General features: G+C 40.3%; 3 protein-coding genes across 3 annotated transcripts; all 3 read left to right on the forward strand.

Annotated features, from left to right (window-relative positions):
* Nucleotides 1-3,325: 3,325 nt before the first annotated feature.
* si:dkey-251i10.2 (uncharacterized protein LOC562682 homolog) lies at nucleotides 3,326-5,826 on the forward strand. Its single transcript, XM_036524487.1, has 5 exons — nucleotides 3,326-3,629; nucleotides 4,905-5,017; nucleotides 5,137-5,246; nucleotides 5,421-5,485; nucleotides 5,607-5,826. The coding sequence occupies exons 1-5, from the start codon at nucleotides 3,425-3,427 to the stop codon at nucleotides 5,720-5,722; spliced, it is 609 nt and encodes a 202-aa protein (XP_036380380.1). The 5' UTR covers nucleotides 3,326-3,424; the 3' UTR covers nucleotides 5,723-5,826.
* A 1,404-nt stretch (nucleotides 5,827-7,230) lies between these two features.
* On the forward strand, nucleotides 7,231-11,253 carry LOC118774897 (regulator of nonsense transcripts 3B-like). The gene is made up of 10 exons (XM_036524486.1): nucleotides 7,231-7,449; nucleotides 8,131-8,237; nucleotides 8,334-8,440; nucleotides 8,531-8,629; nucleotides 8,749-8,859; nucleotides 8,994-9,037; nucleotides 9,139-9,327; nucleotides 9,771-9,937; nucleotides 10,059-10,374; nucleotides 10,550-11,253. The coding sequence occupies exons 1-10, from the start codon at nucleotides 7,333-7,335 to the stop codon at nucleotides 10,682-10,684; spliced, it is 1,392 nt and encodes a 463-aa protein (XP_036380379.1). The 5' UTR covers nucleotides 7,231-7,332; the 3' UTR covers nucleotides 10,685-11,253.
* Nucleotides 11,254-17,782: 6,529 nt separating this feature from the next.
* On the forward strand, nucleotides 17,783-23,342 carry ccnb3 (cyclin B3). The gene is made up of 11 exons (XM_036525736.1): nucleotides 17,783-17,886; nucleotides 18,219-18,302; nucleotides 19,032-19,135; nucleotides 19,548-19,662; nucleotides 21,115-21,213; nucleotides 21,544-21,636; nucleotides 21,726-21,863; nucleotides 22,059-22,214; nucleotides 22,564-22,713; nucleotides 22,950-23,080; nucleotides 23,276-23,342. Exons 1-11 carry the CDS (start codon nucleotides 17,809-17,811, stop codon nucleotides 23,340-23,342), a joined length of 1,215 nt encoding a protein of 404 aa, XP_036381629.1. The 5' UTR covers nucleotides 17,783-17,808.
* Nucleotides 23,343-23,617: the final 275 nt, after the last annotated feature.

Raw genomic sequence — 23,617 nt, forward strand, 5'->3', positions numbered from 1 at the left:
TTGACACATTGGGAAGAGTCTTCCATGTCCATTTGCAGAACAAAAACTGTTATGAAAGCTTCTGTAGGGAAGTTGCATATTTAGGAAGCTTTACCTTAAATGAAACTTGATCTACAAAAATATGCGGTATAGGCATAGTTATTTGATTTTAATGTAATGTTATAAATTCTGAAATATTCCGATAAGGAACGTTACCTTCGACCGGAGAGGGGATTCTCTGGCACAGTTGTTTTCACTGGTTTCCGAGGCAACCGAGGGAGGCATCGAGGACTATGCTAAGAAAGGAATCGCAAACAAAGTGTGACTGGCTGGGAAAATATTTGCGCCAATACTGCTATATATTTCCTGGGTGAAACTTGCTTCTAACTTTCATTTTCTAGTTATACTAGATAACATTGTGTTAAAATGATTTCTAATTTCTTCTTGGATCACTGTGCTAGCCAAGGTAACGCAATGCAGATAGCCAGGGTTAGACCTGAACTAGCGTAGACAAGGTTAACTATAGCTCCTTGATTACAATTACATTAGATTGCTGCTGGTTTTTTTTCTTGCTTGTTCGCTTAGAGGTGGAATGAACTTCAACACTTCATCCGTTCTGCCGAGTCCCTCCCTGTCTTCAAGAAACATCTGAAGACAGCTCTTCCGCTCTCACCTGAGCACCTGAAACACTATCCCCTAAAGGAACTTCTCATGTCTCAAAACTGTGTCCCGCCAAACTATAAAATAAAATAAAATTTTAAAAAATGTAATCTAATGGTTTAATGCACTCGTTAGCTTTACCAGCCAGTCTGTACCTTGTCTGGCCAACCATTGAAACCTGGTCATGCATAAAAAGAGACAATTCCAGTCTAACTAGTGTATGTTATGACTGGCTAATCACATCTTTCTAGAGAACAATTCCAATAAAATTCATTATTTTATAGCATATGTACTGTGGAGTCTTGGCAGAACAGAAACACGGAATAATTTTGGTGTTCCGAAGCAAACACCATTGAGAATGTAATTTTAAAACACGCTCTGACGTTATATATTAATCTTTAGATTATTAATAGCTTATTTAATAATTTAATAATTATTATTAGCTTATTTGTACGTATGTACTTAACATAACATGAAGGTTATGTACTAACATAACCTTCATGCTCTCTCAGAATGTATTAATTTGTATTAATAATATAGATTTAATGTAGCAGAGAAGTTATAAAAAATAATCTCCGAGGAGATCACTTCAACTGAGAGTTGAGTCAAATTCATACATGTTTAACTTGTTTATAGTACATTGTATGTTTTGTAACTCTCGAAAGGTACAAAATGTACCTTTCCAAAGGTATTTTTGTGCCTTTGCATTTTTCCGTTTGAAGTTAAGGGAGTGTTTAATTAAAACTGGAGGACATTAAGTCATAGCTTGTGATTCCCTTCACAAGAGAGAGAAGGGTGAAGAAAATGTGAAGGAGAACCTTCACCTGTCCCCAGATATGTTAATAGTTTAAGTGTCTTTATGCTCTTAAAAGTTTAAATGTCCTTCTATCAATGTTTGAACTCATTACCATCACTTACAACCAGTTAATTTAATTAGTAAACTATGATATGTAAAAGATCACAACTTTAACAAATTAAAAATGCCTGAATATGTATAAGCAAGACTAGTATAATAAAATTTGATCTTCAGCTCAATAGCAGTTTACATGGGAAAAGCGTTCAATGTTAATAGGGTGCGGGTTGTAAGTATATCATAATTTCAAGAAAGTTCTTGTGTTCAGCAATGGAGAATTACACCATGACCACAATAAGTCTTTGAGCTGTTGCAGTGGTCTCTTTGCCAGGTTTATATTTATGATGACGGTGATAGGCTATCTGGAGGTTTAAGTCAGTTTCGGATGTTAGGTGGTTCATTGTATAGCACTTTTCAGGATTGAACTTCAGGATGACTCTGAACTTTGCTGTTTGTTGTTGCAATGCAGTAAGGTGAAAAGACCAACCTTTTTCAGTTTAGTTTCCTTTTGGTTGTTTTTAAAGATTATCTGTGAATTCAGTCCAATGAATCTGTCTCAAAAAAGCCTTTGGTACGGTATCAGAGTGACCTTTTCCTTATGACCTCTAAAAGAACACATCACATGTGACATGTGCTGAGTGATGCATGATCTGTAAAAACAAAGAAATGTTTTCCAAAAAGTAAAAAAAAAAAACCTACCCAAAAAAAAAGAGATTATATAAACCATCAAACATGAAAGGCCATTGCCAACATTCACATATCAAATCAACTGCCAAATCAATCGGGCAGCCTAATTAAGCGGTTGAACCCGATGTCAAAAGGGCTACCTTTTTCACTGGTGACACTGGTAACAATTGGTGCGTCAGAAATTAAGTGGATGGTAGATTTCTGATATAGGTAGGTAATAATTAGGGAAATAAATTGAGAATCCTCTAAAGTGAATGTTTGTGTATAATCTTTACAACTATCATTCAGTTTAAGATATGGATGTGCCAGAGGGAATGTAAACTACTTTTACATTAATTCAGTGCATTAAGTCATTCAGTGCATTACATTAAGTCAGTGCATTCACATATAATAATTTACGATTTTTAATGAGAGGTGAAGGCACCTCCTTGGTATCATACTTTATATTAAGTGTGCTGTAACAGGACTTGATGAAGAATATGTAATAGTATACATAATACTTTCACAGGCATGACTTGAATAATTTCTAATCAAGAGTGACATTGAGTGAAATGATGTTGTTGAGTAACATGCAATGTCATACTTTTTTTTTTCAAACAAGTCACAAGCTTTTCCAATTCTCTTTTGCGTCAGATATGATTCACTCTAAATCTTTTATTGTGAAAGCTGCATTGATTCACACTTCAGTCTAAATAATTTTAACAGGGAAAGCTTTAAGGGGTTGGATATCAATTTCCAGCTACAGAATTTGTGGTCCAAGCTGACTTTGGTCAGTCATAATCGGCACCTCACTGCATTCAAGCACGAGGAAGGGTGGAAAAATTGGCATTCTTCATAGCTGTGTGTGGAAAGAAAGAGGTGCTTTGTTTGAAATCAAAGAGTCATGTATCTAATTTGATTATGAAATTTTGTGACTTTTGGGGACGTTAGGGTTTTCATATTCCTTTTTCATGCATGAAACCCACTGGCATTGTGAGTTCCTCATGTCCAGGTTACCCTCGGAGAAATAATTGCAGAGAGAGCAAGAAGGAAATGTGCAGTATTGCAAAGAAGCAGTGTGTGTGTGTGTGTGCATGCGTGTGCCTCCGTGACTCAGCAATAAACCCGCATGAAAAGCCAGCGACTTGGCCCGGGATACCAATCATTCAGGCACACCTGCCCTCACTGGAGAGAGTGTGTGAGTGCATGTCAGTGTGCATGTGCGTGTGTGTACTAGAGTTGGGCGTGGAGCTGTTGTGAGTGGACATGTCAGCACGGATGGGTCCACTGCTGCTCACCATTTCCCTCCTTCAACTTCTGTCTCTGGGGACATGCTTCCCAAATGGCGCCCCGTCCTCTGCCTGTGAGGACATGGTCCCTCGTCATGCTGGTGTCCAGCCCCAGCCCTCCCCGGCTCCCTACACCATTCAAACCAGCAGTCGCACCTTTCAGCCTGGCCAGCCTCTCACAGGTAAGAGAAACTACGCCTTTGTGGCCCTTCTTAGCTACATGCCTGTCCTTTTGGACATGCTTTTTGGTTTCATTCACAGCTTTACAATTGTGATAAAAATATGTCTTAACTGTCATTCAAGTTGTCTAAATTCACTAAACTCTGCTTACTGTATGAAGATTCCAGGAGTATTACATGGAAAATAGATTGGAGGGAATGAAAGGAATCTAAATGCACTGTACTATAAAATCCAAATAATAAACCATTGAAGTCAAGTGCTATTTGTAACAGCTTCATGCCATAATATTGAAATTTAAAATGGTTGTAATGATGAAGCATCACCAGTACACACAGGACCCATTTATAAAATATGAGTATTTTCTACAATTAAATAGCCTTTTCAAAAAAACATTTAGTCATTCAGAAGATGTCCTTATCCATATCACAAAATGCATGAAATTATGTAATAGAAAAATAATACACAATTGAATATGATTTTTAAGGTACACATTTTTAGTGTTTTTTATTGTTCACTCTATGATGCAAAATAGTTTTGGTTGACAAAAAGTTATTGAAAGTATCAAATATTTAATATTATTATCTATTATTTTGACCTGGCTTCTCGTGATTATAAAAAAAAAACAAAGAACACATACAAATGAAAAAGACATAATATTGAACAAACAGATGAAATTTGAAAATTATCATTACATGAATTTTAATACCACGACAATGACACATATTACGGAAGGAAGTATATTGTAAGCAGCAGATGATTTGTATTTCGGACACACCATGGATTCCTTATTTTCAAATGTTCAAAAATAGCACTATTTGTTATTCATGTTGACTTTGATTCAAAACTTTCATTCACAGTCAGAGTCAAATCCTATGATTGAATGATATCAAAATATAAAAATGTAGTTTGTGTAAATTTAATAGTCAATTACTGTTGTGAACTATTGCCTGGGGATTACATATACTACCAAAAAGTCAAGATGGCTTAACATTATGTGGTATTTAATGTGGTACTGTAACTGCTCTCGCCCTTTGCTACAGGTACATTTTAATTGTTTTATTTATTGAGGGAAATCATTTGTAAATTAAATGTAACATGACAAGCATCACTGTAAAAGTTGCCATGCATATCTCACTGGAGACCTCATTACACATCTATCAGCCATTGAGTAGGAGATAGAAAATGACAGCCTTAATTCCCAACTGAATGGGAACTGATGGTTTAAACTGTAACATGCTGCTGAGTAACATTCGAGTATGCTGTTGTCATTGTTGCAGTGACCATCAAGGGACCAGATTACAGAGGTGTGCTGTTGGAAGCTCGCACGGGGACCAGTGTCAATGCCTTAGGAAGCTGGCAATCTCCTCCAGCTGACACAAAATTCCTCCAAGTGGGTTACCTTGTTGAGTTGATGAGTTTATGTGGATCATAAGAGACATAAGATCTTTCATGTAAGTAGACTTATGTGCCACTGATTTCAGAGGACTTACTGGGATATTTATTTTGCAGTGCTCAGGCAACCCACAAGGTGCCATCACCCATTCCAACACCAACCTGAAAGGCAACTCCACTGTGTACTCCTGGATACCCCCAAGTGGGGTCAACAATATTTACTTCATGTGAGAGATACATTACCAGTATCTTCAGTTTGGATCCATAAACCTGTAAATGCATTACACTGAATTAGGTGTATCTGCTGTGACTCTCTGTATTATCAATTTATATTCTGTACACAAGAAACACCTGATTTGGTGTTTACGTGCTTTAATCTTCTTTGTGTGTCTGGTTTCTAGGGCTACAGTAGCTCAACAGCGCACAGTTTTCTGGCTGAATGTGAGGTCAGACACCCTGACCCAAGGTGGGTTAAGTTGACATGAATTCCACCTTGACTTTTGGAGTGCAACAAGATTAAAACTGTTAGCTCACCCTAAGGGGACTGTTGGTAATTCACTGCCTCTCCAATGTCTGTTCTTCCTCAGGTGCAGCGGCAGGAGGGATTGGTTTGGCTGCAGGAGGGGAGCCTGCGGTATGGGCCAAGGCAGGGCTCCTATTCCTTGTTCCCTGCCTCCTGTCCATACTGCTCCACTCCAGATAGCTACATGAGGTCCTGGGGTACCACACTGGAGTGACTCCACATTAAACACAGGGTCACAGTGTAGTGCAGGGTGTCCTATAAATGCCACCCGGTACACTCAACAGTGCTTTGCATTTTTGTTAAATAATTAGGACTTGCAGCACTGTTTTAGTCATTTTTTTACTCGCTGATTAACACTGAAATGAATGTCTGAAACTACTTTCAAATAATGAGTATTGCAAAAATGTTTTGAAATTTTCACCTATATAACTTCTTGACCTACATCTGCTTGCTTTAATTTGAAATGTAAACACTTCTCATATGAAGATGAAATATTCTCAATGTTTTATTTTTGTATGGGTTTAAAGATGTTACTGAATACAGTTACAACAAATGACAAAAGGCCTCGGTTTTGTCTTATATAACTTTAATATATAATACATGACCAAACTCAAAATGTAACCACATATTAACATCTCTTCAATTATGTTTGTAAACCTAATGAAAGAAATTATTTCAGGCATACATCCATAACAACTATGCAGTTGTTTGGCTCAGTGAGCAACAGCCATCTTGACAACTGAAGAGGTTGACACCTGCCACAGAATTTTGACACAGTGGCTTGATGTCTATTGTGAATATTAACATTAGAGGATTCAGTTGTGCATTTTTAAATATTTATGTTGCCCAATAATGTGAACAATGATCCACAGGAGCCACTTTACTTGCATAATGCTGCCATAATCTATGACAAACAATAACTGAAACAGCAACACTACATTTGATTAGATTTCACTAAGAAGTGGAACTATATCACAAGGCATTGAAAGTGTACAAGTTCTGGGTCCCAGGGTCAAAGTCTGAATAGGTGTGTTTTTAGTAAGAGTTGGAGGACTGCACATTTGAATATAACACCAAGTGACTTAAGTTTTAAATGGAAGTGCAGCAATAACCGAAACAGATTTGATTTGTTTTAGAACAACCCACGGAACACTCATATATGCTCACAAACAAATAAAAACAAACTATAACAAAGAAATGTGTTTGAGAAAAGTGAGCAAAAAGTTCAAAGTGTTAGGAGAGACAGTGCTAACCTGTGCGGTTCTAAAACTGGATTGGTGGTATTATCGGGGGCTGCTTCTCCAGCGGAACAAAGGATGGCAGGCATTGTATTTTAGATTCGGGTTAAAATAAGGATACCGTTTCTTGGTGTCATATATTCTTGAGTTATGCACATAGCTAAAGGCACAGAACAACATTATATTCCATTTTAGCAAATGTGTTCAAAAGAGCATCAAACAATCGTTATAAAACCATTCAAACATTAGCATGATGTTCTCACCACGTAATCTATGGGCGCTCGTACTTGTCAGGTTTGAACTTTACGTATGACATATTTGGACGAATCAGACGAGACCGAGCAGCAACAATCTTTACCAGTACATAACAGACATGCGCTCAAATATCGCGTGGTTTTAAAACGATGGTTGTCACAGACCAATCAGAGAACACTTTCGCTTGTTGTCAAATAATCCCAAACAAAGTTGAGAACAGGGACACTGCGGTGATCACGACAGTGTTAGCAGTACCTACCTAGTAACATTAGGAGTGTGAAATAAAAATACATCAAAATGAAGGAAGACAAGGAAAACGCTCGTCCCCGGGAAAAGAAAGTGGAGATCAAATGCGAAGAAAACGAAAAACCAGAGAAGCCAAATAAGGAAAAGAAGGAGGCTGCAATGACCAAGGTACTCCGAGAGCACGAATGACACAGGCCTGCCACTGAAAACAATACTAGCAAAACTATATTTAACAAACTGAATGGCAGAGTTGAAACCTTTACTGGGGTTTCCGTTTTAAACTACCTTTGGACTCTACTGCACTGCTACATCGTAGGCAATTAGGTTGCCAGCTAACTCGTTACACAGTTAGCTGACGAGCTACCTAGCTAGATTTATTTTAGCTAATTTAACGTGAAACTTTTTGATACAGTTTTACTGTCTCTAACTACATAACGGCAGATACGTAGCTAATAAGTTTTGATATTACTTACTTAGTCAGTATGATCTCATAGTGCACCGAGAACGCCATTGCCTTCACGTTACCACGTAGCTGTCCACCGTGTGGGGATCCTTTCAGGGCCACCGTAGCGTATCGTAGAGATCCAGCAGTGCACGAACCGCCTCATACGCGCTCATGTAAACTGTGCGGTCCTGAAATACTGTTTGTTGGCAAGGATCTCATTTAAGTAGCTAACCAAAACATTTGGCTAGAAACATTTGCCATTGTTATTTCGTATTTTTGTGAAATTGTTCACTCCTCCACATTTGTGTCGCTTACTTGATTTTGGTTTTACGTGAATTTGTGCTGTTATTTCCTGCCTAATTTTATGGTCATCTTCAACTTTAGTAATCTTTCGTCCATATCAGATTGTTATTCGCCGCCTTCCCCCAAACTTAACGAAGGAGGAACTCGAGGAGCAACTGCAACCTCTGCCTGAGGTGGATTACCTTGAGTTCTTCTCCAGTGACACCAGGTACCTTCAACATAGCATCAACGTCAGCAAGTGTAACTGTGAATGTCCAAATACAAATAACTTACTATATTTCTATGGGCTTTTCACCCCCTACAGCCTACGCCCTCACATCTTCTCGAGAGCTTACATTAATTTCAAGAACCAAGAAGACATTGTTCTATTCAGAGACCGCTTTGATGGATATGTCTTCATAGATAACAGAGGTATAACATATATTGTAATTCTTTTTAAAAATACATTCTTTCTTATTTAAAATTAAAATTGTTTCTAATGCCATGATTTATTTCCCATAGGGCAGGAATACCCAGCCATAGTTGAGTTTGCGCCTTTCCAGAAGATTGCCAAAAAGAAGAGTAAGAAAAAGGATGCCAAAGCTGGTACTATTGATGAAGGTAAAAATGAACCCATACAAGTATACAGATTTCTCAATCTGTAATTGAATCTTCCTTTGAGGTTTGTAGGGTACTGCTGTTGGTGACTGTGATACAGCCTTGGTTTCTGTATTTCAAAGATGCTGACTTCAAGAAGTTTTTAGAGAATTACAATGGTGATGAAGAAAAGTTAATGTCAACTCCTGAAACATTACTGGAAGAAATAGAGGCCAAAACCAAAGAGCAAGTCGGTATGTAAATATAGATATTGTAATTACTAATCTTCACTTTCATGAATCAATCTGTGATTTAATTCTATATATCAGCAGCTCCCATTCAAAATAATTATACAGGGCCTAGATGTGTTTTTGTTTTTTTTTCTCAGCTAAAAAAACAACTCCTCTCTTGGACTTCCTGAAAAACAAACAGGTGCGTGTACTTGGTGTTATCGATTTATGCATTCTGTCGTGCTGATTTATGGTTCGTACCGAGCATTTATGCTCACACAACGAATTGCCTTTCCCTCTCAGCGAATCAGGGAGGAGAAGAAAGAGGAGAGGAGGCGGAGGGAGCTGGAGCGCAAGCGTCTGCGGGACGAGGAGCGGCGCAAGTGGCGGGAGGAGGACAGGAGGAAGCGCAAAGAGGTGGAGAAGCAGAAGAAAGGTGACAGGAACTACAACAAAGACAGGGAAAAGGCCAAGGAGGAGCCACAGATCAAGGTATTACACGTCTCCCGAACTGAAGTTCGCCTAGCATGACAGCAGGTCATTTCCCATAGTCACGATTGTCACTTTGTTTTACCATACCGGAAACCCCAGCAGGGTAAGTCATCACAACAGCACACTCACCAAGCTTTATAAGAGTGAAGAAAGAGAGGTTTGTGACAATTGGGATGAAACAGAAGACAGTGTTGACAAATAGAGTGCAGTTAATTAATTCGTTTTATTAATCCAGCAAAATGTGGTGTCGATTGCATATTACAGCTGTGTAGTATTGCAGGGAGTATTTGCTTGTGTCTCCATGTATTGCTGCTTATGTCAGACTCTTCCTGATAAGGCAAAAGGAAGTTCCATAGAATGGCTTGCAATCCATTAGACTGGCTGTTCTTGTAGCATTCATTCATCTGGGGGTTTTGCTTTGTGCTGCGTGCTTTTCCATGCAGCTGCTGAGAAAGCCAGAGAAAATGGATGACCCAGCTGACTGTGACAAACTTAAAGACTTAAAGGTGAAGAAAAGCGAGAAGGAGAAACCTAAAGACGACAGGCCTTTGGGGGCTGTGGATTTGAAGAAAAGCCAAAACAGCGGGAACCAAGATAACCGAGGAAGGAAGTGAGTGGCAGTCTGAAGTTTGCTGTATTGTCAAATTGGTTTGACTGTGCTGAAGGTTCAGCAGGGAGTAGAAAACTGCATTTCACTGAGACTTTACTGGTGTTTCCTCTTGTTTGTGCAGGGCAGAGGAGGACATGCAGAAGGAGAGCAGGGATTGGGATTTAGAGCGAGAGAGGGACCGAGACAGGGAGAGGGAGCGGCGCCAGAGAGAGAAGGAGCGCATCAGAAAACAGGACGATGACCGACGGAGGAAGAGGGGAGACGGGGAGAACTACCGGAAGCGGGATGAGGAAGTGAAAAGGGACAAGGATCACATGTGGCAGAAGAAAAGGGCCGAAAACGCAGAGGACCCGGTCGCTCGTGCCGATAAGCCCGAAAGGACTGCCAGGGAAGACAGAAAAGAGGAAGGTGCCAAAAGGGACCGCTTAAGGAACAAGGTGCGATCATTATCTCTCAGGCAAAGTCCAGTCGTGGGCTGTCGCTTTAGCCTCTGTTCTGGGTGGGCTGCTCTTGCGTAATGCAGTGCAAGGGCAATTTCCAGAATTTTCACATTGTTACCTGTAGCACGCATCCTGTGCCTACCAATGTTTGCCTGCATTCTTTGTGCTTCAGGATCGGCCAGCCATTCAGCTGTACCAGCCCGGCGCCAGAGGCCGCAACCGCGGAACGGCGGGAGGCGACCACCAGGCTGTGGAGAGGAAACCAGAGAGTGAGACCAAAGGTGCTCAGGAGAAGAGAGAGGAGTGACCCTGCAGCCTAGACCACGCGCTGCATCGGCTGAGGCAAGGGAGAGGAGCTTGCTCTGACTGAGGCCACAGAAGCGCAGCAGTCGGTCCACTCCTGGCCCCCACCCCTCGCTCCCACTGCAGGAGAGCCAGGAGCAGTGATGGCGACATTTGTGACAGTGACGCCTTTCAGTTCGTCACCCTCCAGTGCCTGAATGAGTCCCTTAATATTGCATTTGCAGAGAGTGAAGAAAAGTAGTCACTCTGAATGTGAACAAGAGCTCAGCAAAGGGCTACCATATTAGAAACCAAAGCTTGCAAGACCAAGTGAACCAAAAGTGACCTTACAAAAGGCATACAGCCAAATGTGCAGCACTATACAGCTGCATAGCATTTCAGTGGCCTGCATCCTTTAAGGGGTAAATTCACACACATACACAATATAATTCACAGAGGTACATGGGGCATTTCTGCATTTGTTAAAGTAAAGCCTGTTCATTTATGACTTGGGCTCCTATTTCATCTTTACACTTTTAAGAGCAATGTGTAGACCTGATTCCCCCATATCTCCATGTGCTCTGTATATCTGAGTTCTAGCTATGAGTGAAATTTCTATCAGAATGTCAGCATTTTTGTTGAAAATAAATTTCTTGCAAGATTAAAAATACGTATTGATTTATTTATTGGTGTATAACAACAAAAAATCTTTTCTTATTTCCTGTGGGTTTGTGCTGTATCTCTACCTGACACAGCTGCACAAGATTTCTGTGAGTGGTATACTCTTCCTTTGTGGCCTTGAACATGCACATTATTGTAGGTAAGAGTATTACTGTACTCTTAATGTAAAGCAAGCAGCTCTTAAGTACACCTGTGTATGCCAATTAATGATTATTTTTGTTGAAATTTACAAGGAAAGGGGAATGTGATTATTTACTTTGGGCCCTTCCGCTGCCTGAATACACAGTAGACTGACCAGTGTTTCTTAATCTTTCCCATAATTGGGATCTGCTTGCTACTGCTTGAACTCTTTGATGACCACTCAAACCAAAGACAAAAGAGGCACCCCTAATACATTCTGTATCAAATAGTCTGTATGCCTGTCTAGCTATGGTTCTGTTTCTCTCCTTCCCTGTGGCTCTATCCACTCTGTGACCTTTTAACCCCACATCCATTTTATCGACATCCACAGAATGATTTTTGCATTTGTGTAGATGAGCACAATATTGGCCTAGTATTGCATATGGAAATACACTTCCTAGAAGCATATTCCTGTTATATTACCAGAAGACAAAATATTTTTAAACATACCTAACATAGTGGCCAAGCTCCTGATATTTTAACATTGAATTCTGTAGGTATCTATGTATGCTATGGCTGTATTCATGCCATACTGTGGTACAATCATATTCCTCTATACAGAGTATTTTTTGTTAAAACCTCAGTAAAAACTGTAAATTAAGCACATGAATGCAAGAACTGATGTAGGAATGGTCGACCAGTAAGAGCGCTTCAAGCCCTAGCCTAGGTCCATAGTAGTTTGTCTCCACCTTGTGTTGTATTTTGGAATTAGAACACTATTCCCACTGACCCTATTGAAACCCGCTCAACCTGCCTGCTCTGGCTAGTGTTATTCAGACTAAGCTCAGCTCACAGTTTCAGCCTTATTCTTAATTACTCTTCCAGAGCAGACACATTGTTATGGAGAGGTATATATGGATTCAACATCTTTTCCATACATTCATTAAATGAAAAACAAAATATCAGAATGCCAACAACATGAAAATGTAGAAGTGGGTCAGATGAAGCTCACAACAGGAGTTTTACAAAATTTTCATTTTTCGGTTCAATTGACATGTCTGAGTTGTGAAATGTCAGAATTTATATGTTTCCATTGAGACCAAACCATTGAGAAACAATGTCTGTTCTTACTAGGCCATGTGATGAGCTACAATACATATTCCAGCAATGCGTTGCCCTGTTTGCCTGAGACAATGTAGAAAAATGTACCTGTACAAAACATTCAGAAGAAGACTTCTCTTTATGGATCTCACTTTATTAATATCATTAGGGGTTGTGAAAACTGGAGGAAACTCATGTCACCACAGCATTGTGGAGTAAGATAAATTAATTATATGGAAAGGGATTTCAAACTAAGTGTATTTTTGTTCTTTGTTGTTCTTTGTTCTTCAATTTCTGCTGTAAATGGGTTTGAAGATTTTTAAAATATTCAATATTCATATTAAAGGTGTACAACACAACTCTATGGTCTTGTTGTGCTTTTGCCACATTCATGAGGTACAGGGTTGGCATGCATGTAGCAGGTCTTGATTCCAGTATTGCCCGCTAAAGGTAAAGGCACAATATACTGTGGAGTTACAAACAATTGATGGGAAAATGGAGGGCAGAAATTGCAGGGAAATGACATCAAAAGGGAGTTGTTTGATACTCACTATGTTTTGTCTGATTAGTTAAATAACCTCTGACTGTGTGTGGATGCAAGCTGATCAAATGCGAATGTGGCTCAAGCTCACTATCATGCCAGCGCAATCCATTCTCCCACTTCCCCAACTGCATTCTCTTAATGAAACAATGTGTGGCTAACAACAAAAAAACAGATGACCATTGACCTTAAGCGTTGTAATGCTCAAGCAGTCTCATTTCATTAAAATAACATACACAACTTGTTGAATGAATATGTAAATTAATAGTTTGTTGAATATTAATATATATTCATAGATGTTTTACATACAGAACTTATTTGCCAATGTCCATGGAGATGTGATTGAAATAATTATTATACACATACTGCTTCTTATACATATATTTTGTCTACCGACAGCCCCCCTACTTTTGCAAAGGAAACGTAGACTTTATAATTGCACCCACAGTCTCACTGCTGACATTCATATCATGGAGAATGGTGTCCTGTGCCAGGACAATGTGAGCAAGTACGCAAATAGGAACACCACAGAGCAAACAGCAAGTCCTTTTATTTTTTTATAGTCCAATCTGGAAGAAATCTGTTGCATGATAGGCTGAAAGACCATCACCCAAGGATTCTAGGAAAGAATTAAAATGTGTATATATTAACAGCGTGTTCAGAAGGCCTGGTTGGGATGCAAGCACGTAAATGTTTATATGACACTTCAGACTGTATATTCACTTACCGCCTCTGTAACTGTTAATCTAATTCCAGCAAATGCCTTAAAGACATTTTACTGTCTTCAGTACATAGGAGTGGAGGAACATTTTAACAATGGGAATGAGGGGCCTCAGAATGTGTGGAGCCCAGAATTGAACAATAGTGTGGTGGAATATTTTTGATAAAGTGTATACCCCCCCAGAGAAAAGCGGAGCTTGACGTGGTACGATTAAGCTTGTTACATGGTGGAAATAAGTTATTGCCAGCAAACATCATAAGCATTGCCAACAGATGTTAGACATCACAGTTATTGACATATGAACTGAAGTTATTGATATATTACATTAGCTATTTATTTTATCTTTACTGTACATGTGGAGGTCTGGAAGTGTATAAGGAAACCAGACAATCTAATATGTTAGCCTTAAATAATATGTATTCTATTATACTTTGTATAGTGGAAAATATGGTTTGCATTAAGCACTACTACTGAAAAGTAATATGATGTGATTCTATGCCTAAATAATGCTGGGGGTTACCCTAGGTCATAAACATTGCATGTAGGCCATTGTAAGACACCGCTAGGGGGGTAATCTTGGGGGCTATTACAGGACAGTGGGTGACCTTGGAGAAGGAACACTGCCTTCAGCATTGGCCCTCCCTGGAAGTCACCCCAGAACCTTTGTGCACTATGTTGCTGTTCTATAGTCATGCCAACTTCTCCTATTGGTTCATAATCTACGCTTATTGTATCTTCTCTCCCTTCACTTCTCCTATTGGTTTACGGTCTACGCTTATTGTATCTTTTCCTCTGACTCATAGTCATGCCACCTTCGCTTATTGTATCTTCTCCCCCTGACATGCCCCTACAGCATGTCAGTATTTTTTGCCTCCTTTTAACATATGCATCCCATTTTAGTTTTACATTTTCTTTTAGGAGTCATACAGCTAGAAAATAAGAGCTGATTGCCTGCTTTTGCCTAGCTGACATCTACTGGCAAATGCTTGCGAACTGTATGTGGATTTACTGCAGTTTGTCATAGTTGCCCATAATAGTAGTGCTGAGCCAACGGCCCCCCTTTGTGGGGTTTAATTCTTCTTTGTCTTGTTCCCGTGGCCCATCTTCTGGGCCATGTCCAGACGGGGCCTAGTTCTTACATTAACCCTTTGCTTTAAGGCCTAACCTTGTAGCTTATGGCACATAGATATCTGTGTGCCTTCTTACAGTCTGCAGCACTGCGGTCTGGCTAACTGAGTTACTTATAGTTATAAAGGTTACTTAACCTTTTTTATTATTTAAATATGGGCCTGGAAATAATGGTAATATTCCAGGCATATATGCTGTGTATTATTTAATTATGTTTAAAAACCATATAGGTGTGGAGTGGAAATAATGGGAAATTTCAGAAGTGTTATGTTTAAAAATAATATACAATTGATGACTATGGAGTTTATGGGACTTTCCAATGTAACAGCTAAAAAATTAAATAATGCTGTATTAAAATGGAAAATGGGATGATCCTGAAGGAGGAGCCTGGGAGGAGTTGGAAATTGTGGTCTGGGATAGGAGGAGTGAGAAAAGGCATAAGGGATGGATGTAGGCTGAGGGGAAGGGGGAGTGATTGGGGAGTGTTTGTGAATGTATACACACCGCATTTACACCTGTTGCTCTGCGGACCAACCCGGTTTACTGTATGTGATTGATCACCATATGCAATAAACCAAACAACCATGATTACATCAGACTCTGTGAGGACTTATTATTTTCCGGAAGGCCTCAAAATGTGGAGGAAGACCCTCGGTCCATTTGGCCCAGACCAGGGGGATATCCACCACAATAGCTCCTCAAGTGATCACTATGCCTTTGGTTGGGCTTCAAGCAACAGCAAATGAAATCATGCAATTCTGTTAGAGAGGAAATAGAATGTGTGATTGGTCAGAGAAGAAAAAGGGAAGCTGACATTAAATGCATGACCTGTCACTCTCCTGCTGGCTCCTCACCTGGTGAAAGGCCCTCTGGGAATTCCACCTGGCTCATTGATACTCTGTCAAGGTTGTGAAGGGCAACTTGCTGCAGACTAAGCTACACAGTGTTACTCCACCTGACCATACAGTCCTTGGGCCGGCAAGAAATTTTTGTTTTTCAAACCATTTGGGTGGGAGGTACTCTGGGGTGCCCGAGAAACAGACAGACATGCACGTAAATATGGACATCCCTCAGTACAATAGTAATGCAATGTGTCATGTCAGGATTTAACAAATGTGCTCACAAGACACTAAAAATATGACTGGGACTATAACTATATGACTAGGAAAATATTACTATGTTCTCTGGTTTGATGTCCTGGTGTACAACTCCTTGCATCTTTCAGTGTTTCTCATTTTTCGTTTCTCATCCTCATTGAATGCAGTACCGATCTTCAGTAAAGTTACACAGGTCCTCCCAGGGGTCTACACAGTCCAACATCATCGCATAGGACATATCCCTATCAAACCTGTCAAGGAGGTGTAGGATATTGTTACGAGGTGCTGCATTAACCGCCTGCATTAATCCCACTTCCTTAGGAATGAGATCTTCCTGTGTGGGCTGTGGAGAGAAAAAGTCAGGCAGTTTCATAAGAGCTGGTGTGTGCTGTGTGTGGAGAGGAAGGTCATAATATGCTGCTGGTTATATATACTACAACACAGTGAAAGAAATTACAGGACACGTGAGTGGACATGAGACACAGCACCAATGCAGGGCTGGGGAAAGGATGAAAGAGGTACTTACCAACTCCATTTCATAGCCTCTAAAAGTTTCAGTGTATTTCAGAGCCACCTGAGAAAACCATGATGGACACCATAGAAGTATTCAGTTTTACCACATTTGTTAAGATGTGGTCATATATATATATAATTATTATTATTTGGCCGGACATTTGGAGAATGCTATACAGAGATACAATAGATAAGTTATTTTGTGTTTACAAATTCCACGTAGTTTCAGTCATTTTGCCAACCGAAACAAATGTTAGCTTTTTACCGTCCATTCAGAAATTCTTCCGCTTTAGTTTCTTAAATTTCTACATATGCGAACTATAACGTTCCACAAACCAACTTTACATAAACTAAGTGAATATTTATGCAAATTATTCCCGAACAGTACGTATTCTATCACATGGAAACATAAGCATAGCTGAGTACGTATGGACAACCCCCTCTTTATCAATAAAACAAACAACTCAGTATTTGTCACATTTCAGCCTTTCGAACGTGTCTTCCCGGGAGATTCTCCTGCCTCAGGAAGGGAAAAACCTCATGCTCGTTTGGCTTCACTCCCGTTTTGTTCCTGCCTTGTTTACATACGTCACTACGCTTTCCATTTAATATAACGTTCTCTTACGTCTTATTCTGATTGGTTGCCAAGGGGTTTGAAAATTCTACACACTCCGCCTCTTAGCAACCGCATCATAGCCCAGCGTTGATTGGTTTGTTCGTTGTGACTCTGAACCAATTAGCTGAGACCTTTGCATGTTGGTGCTTTTTTAAGATTTCAAAACGCCATAGTGGGATGAGGTTTTTGTTGCTCACGTCTTCCGATTTGCGAAGATCAAAGTATTTTATGGTAACTTTGCATGAAGGCTTGAATTAAGGAATTTGATATCTGGTGTGAAAGGTAAGAATGTGAATTCTTGGGTTACAGGAAAAATTAATCACACTACTCTTTTGTTAATGAATCGCATGTAAGAATGTCTGCTAGGTTAGCCTGCTGGATAATTGAGTAGCTAAACGGCTTCGTTTCTGGGTATGAGTGGGTGGCTAACAAGTCAAAGGTAGTTTTCTCAGTTTACCCGAAAAGAAGTCTACTAGCCTTGCCTTTGTTATTGAATCGACTAACATCATAGCGGGTGGACCTTATCCAATAGTTAGCAGATTGTATGGCAGAGGCTTACAAATATTGTCTCACTGATTTCCCTAGGAGAAGATTGTTTGCAGTTAAACGAAAAAAGAAAATCAGCCGAAAGATGTCTTTTTCAAGAGGAAAGAAGACTTGTAGTAATATTCCTAAACTGCATACCAAGGTACCCGGGATGGAGAATCAGGTATGTTACCTAAGGCAGTCATTAACAGCACTTCTTTGCTATTAAAATGTGTTTTGCTGACTACCAGCCACGTATGGGGAGTGGGTTTGTGGCAAGGTTATTTTGTCTGTACCGATACTGCTTCCATTAACAAGATAGCGGAGTCCTTTAGTCCATTTGGGCATCAGTCCCATTGCCAAAAATTTAGACTTGATCATGTATTTGAATACAGTGGGTAAACGGTGACGCTGTTTTCCCAAGTACCATTGATTACCTGGCTATCGACTTGGCTGGTTACATGCAAGCGCTTTGTTTGAATGATTCTGAGATGTTTTGTACTTTGTGCATCCCAGGAGGAAGGCTTCCATGTTAAGAGGTCTCCCTCCTCTCCCCAAGGAGCCCCTAAGAAGAGATCAGCCTTTGTTGATATCACCAATGTAAGTGGGTTTCGGTTTTTCTCGGGCTAGGAATGTGCAAAGAAATTCTTCATGCATTTCATTTACCTGGCTAGGCTTTTGTCGCATGTCTTTCGGATCATCATGATGATCAGCAAGTCGTCAGAATAGTAAGTTTTGGGTTTATGTGACATATGGCACTCAAACTTACCTCACAGTCCTAACAACTAATCTGGATTGTGGTGCATTTACATTTCCCTGAAGAGCACCCTTCTAAATGACATAGTTATAAGTACATAATATTTGAGGATTATCACATCACCTTCCATAGTTTTGTGTTCAGTCACGGGTGATTTCACTACGGTATCAGCACCTTTTCACCAATGTAGCTGATGGTTTGCTTATAATTAAACAGGGCTTTTGTTTTATCAGTGATGCACACTGTACATGGTTTGGGTTTATTTAAATACATTTTATTTATTAAACTGTTTTAACCAAAATGGATTGATGATAGCCAGTTCTCAGCATTGCACATTGTATACCTACAGTATGCTATACACATGATACATGTTAAAACAGATCAGGAAGAAGAAGGGTCTGACAGGATATTCATGATTGATCTGGAACTAGAAATAAGTTTCATGGTGTAAATCATCTTTGGTTGCATGGGACTTGGTTTGCATGCTTCGTTGACACGCATATTCACAGGGCAGTACTACAGCAAGAGATCATGAAAATTTTAATTGGATAAGCTGTTAATTTCCAAAACAGGCAAACAAGACCCAGGTCAGCAACCTAACCAAGAAGGAGAAGACCACCAAGAAGACCCAGAAGAGCAGCACAGTAGTTACCAAAAATGAAGCCAACCTCAAAAAGTGATTTGTTTTTTTTTCCCCCCTTTGTCTTGTGGTGTGCATGGATTTGTATCCAATTCTAGAACAATTCCCTGTGTTTGTGGCCTTGCTGAGTTCAGAAAAGAGTAATTTATTTTTGTTCTGTATCCCCTACAAGTTTATCTTACAAAAATCAATCAAAACTTTCAATGCTGCTCAGAATCTGAGATCGGCAAGCTACATTTGCCATAGAAATGCCCCATATCCACCTGAAGCTAGTTTTACTTAATGAGATAATATATATATTTTTTTTCTTTTTGTAAATAATGGGGGCATAGAATGGATTATGTGCTTGTTATGATCCAGGTTAGACTTTATGTGTGTGTGTGGTTAAAAACCCTTTCCAGTGTGTGTGTCCTGACTGAACTGTTCCTCTGCCTCTGTCCCCATCCAGGAAGGCCCCTGCCAGTTTGGAGGGGGAGCCTGAGAAGATGAAAGTAGGGAGATTGCCTGTTGAAGAACTGGAAGAGTCGCCACCAAAGGATCCTCCATGTGGCAAGTGGCAGCAGGTGATGAGCGTCTCTGATCTTTGACAGTTTCACGTTACAGGTGGAGTGTGCTGTTCCTTCACTGGTATGCTAGTTCAGTGGTTCCTGGTGTTGTGCTGTGTGCTTGTCATGGCAAGGACCTTTGCTGAATGACAGCATACTTGGCTGGAATTGTGCAAAGTCAGCTGTATAGGAGAAAGCTAAAAATACTGCTGTGACTTTCCTGACAGAAGTCCGATATTTACAAAATCCATATTTGGTGCTTGCACTCTTTCATCTAGCTGGGTTCAAATTTCCAGCTGTTAAGGTACAAATGCATTTTTCTCGAGTAATAGACTTTAAGATGCTTCTGATTGAATCTGCAGTGCTATTATCAATGTATTATCTTTTTCAATACTGTGAATTGCCAGTTCCAGAATTAGTTCCATTGATTTTGCTTCTAAGCTGTGTATACTGAAGACAATCTAAGGCTCATAGCTGCAGTGCAATGATAATTATGTCTGAGGCACATATGCTGAGAAATCTGTCAACTGTTTACATTTGTAGAAATGGGATTTTCCATATTAAGCTGGGTTTGGGGGGGGGGGGGGCATCGGGACTTTCATGCAATTCTCAAAATTTATTCTCTATGCAAAATTCTTCAGTATCAAAATACTCTTCATATTCCAGGTATGAATCTTTGTTTAACTTGTTCTTTGGGAGACTAACATTTAATTGAACTGAATACTCTGGTGTGCACAGTAACACATGAAGTCATGTCAGGCGTCTCCTGTTTCCACCTTACAGCATATGGACTGTGGCACACAAAACAAGGGGCTGTTCAAGTAAACATTCTCGGGCCATAGGAGTGACTGTCACTGATAGTTTATAATGGCTGCAACCAAATGAATAAACGTGCCTTCTCTCAGTTCTGGTTCTAGTTTTCTCTCACAATATATTTAATACTGTTGGAGTTTTTAGCAGCATAGCATAGTTCGCCTTCAATAAAAGTCTAAAGTGCTCAGAAATTGTCAAAACAGCATGAACCCGATGGCAGACATATAGAGCATATCAAAAGCACCTGTGAGACAGGCAGATGCGTATCAGCTTACAGCAATATTAGACCCTTTTGTCTTTTAGTGAAGCAAAGGTCCTTCTGTGAATGTTATTTTCCTTTGTCATTACTCATTGCTGCATTTTGTGTGATAGAAGTTTAATGTAAGTGTCCATTAGGCAAGGAAAGGTTTGTTTACTTGTAATTGTGGGGCATTATGACAAAATGGATGGTGTTGTCGCAAGCATCTTATTGATCTTGTTTTTGGTGAGTGAAAGCTTTTGAACTGATTTCCTCTCATTGTAAGAAATCTCAATCATGTGAGGACTATTAGTCTGTCTAGTGCTTGACTATTTGGGGTGTGGATTGGTGTAATGAGCATTACTGACAGGCATCCCCTTAGAGCTGATGCAAGTTTACATTTCTCCCTTTTGCTGCAGGTGCCTGAGGAGTTTGACATCGACAAAGAGCACAGCAGTGACTGCTTCATGACTTCTGAGTATGCGAAAGAGATCTTCGACTACCTAAAGGGCAGAGAGGTCAGCCGCTGTCTTAAGTCAAGGGTGTTGCAGGTGACCCTTGTGTTCACCCTCCTTGTAGTCGGTAGCCAGCAGCAGCAGTGGTACTTGTCTGATGCTATAGGGAATGGGCATGGCCAGTTTTAGTCTGGCATGTGAATGACTGGCAGCCACTGTTTGAGTGCAGAGACAAATCTTTCTGCGTGTGCTTGCTGGCTGATGTGCCAAGGGCACCTACAGAACCTGCGGATGTCCGAACCTCAAGGATTAGACATGCTCACCCAGGCTCCTGGTGGTATGCATTGGGTGGATGTGTAAGCCTGGTTTTTGTCATCCTGCTCTCTCCTTCAGGAGAAGTTTGTCCTGGAGGATTATATGCACAAGCAGCCTGACCTGAACAAGGACATGAGAGGCATTCTGGTGGACTGGATGGTCGAGGTCCAGGTGAGCAAAGTGTAACCAGATAAACCCTTGTATTTCTCAGTCCTGGCTTAGCCTGCTCATTCCTCACAGCCCCCACCTCCTCTTTGCAGGAAAACTTTGAGCTGAACCATGAGACGTTGTACCTGGCTGTGAAGCTGACTGACCACTACTTGTCCAGTACCGTGGCCATGAGGGAGACTCTGCAGCTTATTGGTTCCACGTCCATGCTCATTGCCTCCAAGTTTGAGGTGAGAAGTCAAGGGGAGGGATGATGAAGGTGTATCAGAAGGCAAGAGACTGAGAGAGGGTTTGTAGGTGAGGGAAGGGTTTGTCCCCCTCATTTTGCAGTGTAGTTTGATTTGAGAGCTCCATGCTGTTGGGAGTCCATGGTCCTGGTGACTTTTTATTGAGCTTGCTCTGACCTATAATCTCTCTAATGTCAGGAGCGCTGTCCACCCTGCATCGATGACTTCCTGTACATTTGTGATGATGCCTACAAGCGGGAGGAGCTCATTACCATGGAGATCAACATCCTGCAGACGCTGAAGTTTGACATCAATATCCCAGTGCCCTACCGCTTCCTCCGCAGATATGCCAAGGTGAAAGGGGGTGAAGTTTGCTGGGTACACCACAAACAAAAACCATGAGAACTTTCATTTGGTCATGTTTTTGTTTTTGTCATTAACCCGTGGACTAATTGACTGACAATTCATTGTTGATTAATAAGCAGAACATCTGTTTACAACTTTTTGGTCAAGGTTACTGCATTCTTTATATTACAAATGGATTAGAATTAATGTGGTCATGTTTACAACATAAAAGTGTGTAGCATATATAACATGGATATATAACGTGTGTATATATGCTACACACGTTATATATGTGGAATGTGTGTTGAGCTCACTGTCAGGAATGTGCATCTTACCCAGGATGTCTTCCTTTCCCCAGTGTGTGCGTGCCAGCATGGAGACTCTGACACTGGCGCGCTACGTGTGCGAGCTGAGCCTACTAGAGCAGGAGTTGGTGCCCGTGCGGGCCTCCCACCTGGCCAGTGCCTGTCTATTGCTGGCCCTCATCATGAAGGAGCTGGGAGGATGGGTGAGGACATATTTTCCTGTCTGTCAGCAATTTTACAATTTACAGCCCCACTGTCTCACACTGCACTTGAGTTGTTCACATAACATATTTCCCCAAGTGCTGCTTTAAAGTTGGGATGGGAGCCGTGGGCATTCTGCCTAATCACGACAGTGTTCTGTGTACTGTGCATGTTTTTGTCCGTCACATGGTCCATGTATACTGTTTGCGTGCATAAACGATGCTGTTAAATTCCATAGACGGCCATTTTGGAGTACCATACGGGCTACACTGTGTCAGATCTGTGCCCGTTGGTGAGGAGGCTCCACTCCATGGTGACCCACCCCACTGATGACAAGCTGAAAGCTGTGAGGAGCAAATACTCCCACAAGTAAGGCCTCACACCTCCCCTGCTGTTGGTTTATTTGTACTTTGAAGCTGTCAACTATTTTTGTAGTGCCTCAAGCCAGCATAGCCTTTTCCCCCTTTTTTTTTCCAGTTTACACCTGGATAACTTCATGTAAATTATGTCCAGAAAATGATTAGATGGCTTGTTACAGTGATGCTGGTTTTCTTTCTCCTACAGAGTGTTCTTTGAGGTGGCGAAAATCCCTGTTATGGATGTTCAGAGACTAGAAGAGGCTTTGAAGTAATTGAAGTTGATGCACCAAAAAGTTAATAATATGCAGAAAAGATGAATATATGTTACAGTTTGTAAATATTGTTCCTATTTATCCTGTATGTATTATGCTGGTTTTGTTACAAGGTTTGGTAATTAGGTAATTATTTCCTATCCAGTATTGTGTTTTTATACACACTAATCTTTTTATAGCCATTTTATTTGTTTATTCTATTACTTAAAAAAAAATTAAATGACTTTAACAGTAAGCAAGTAGAGGGCATAATTTGAATGGAAAAATAGTATTTT

The sequence above is a fragment of the Megalops cyprinoides genome, chromosome 3, assembly GCF_013368585.1.
Source record: "Megalops cyprinoides isolate fMegCyp1 chromosome 3, fMegCyp1.pri, whole genome shotgun sequence".
In the NCBI taxonomy this organism is placed as follows: Eukaryota; Metazoa; Chordata; class Actinopteri; order Elopiformes; family Megalopidae; genus Megalops; species Megalops cyprinoides.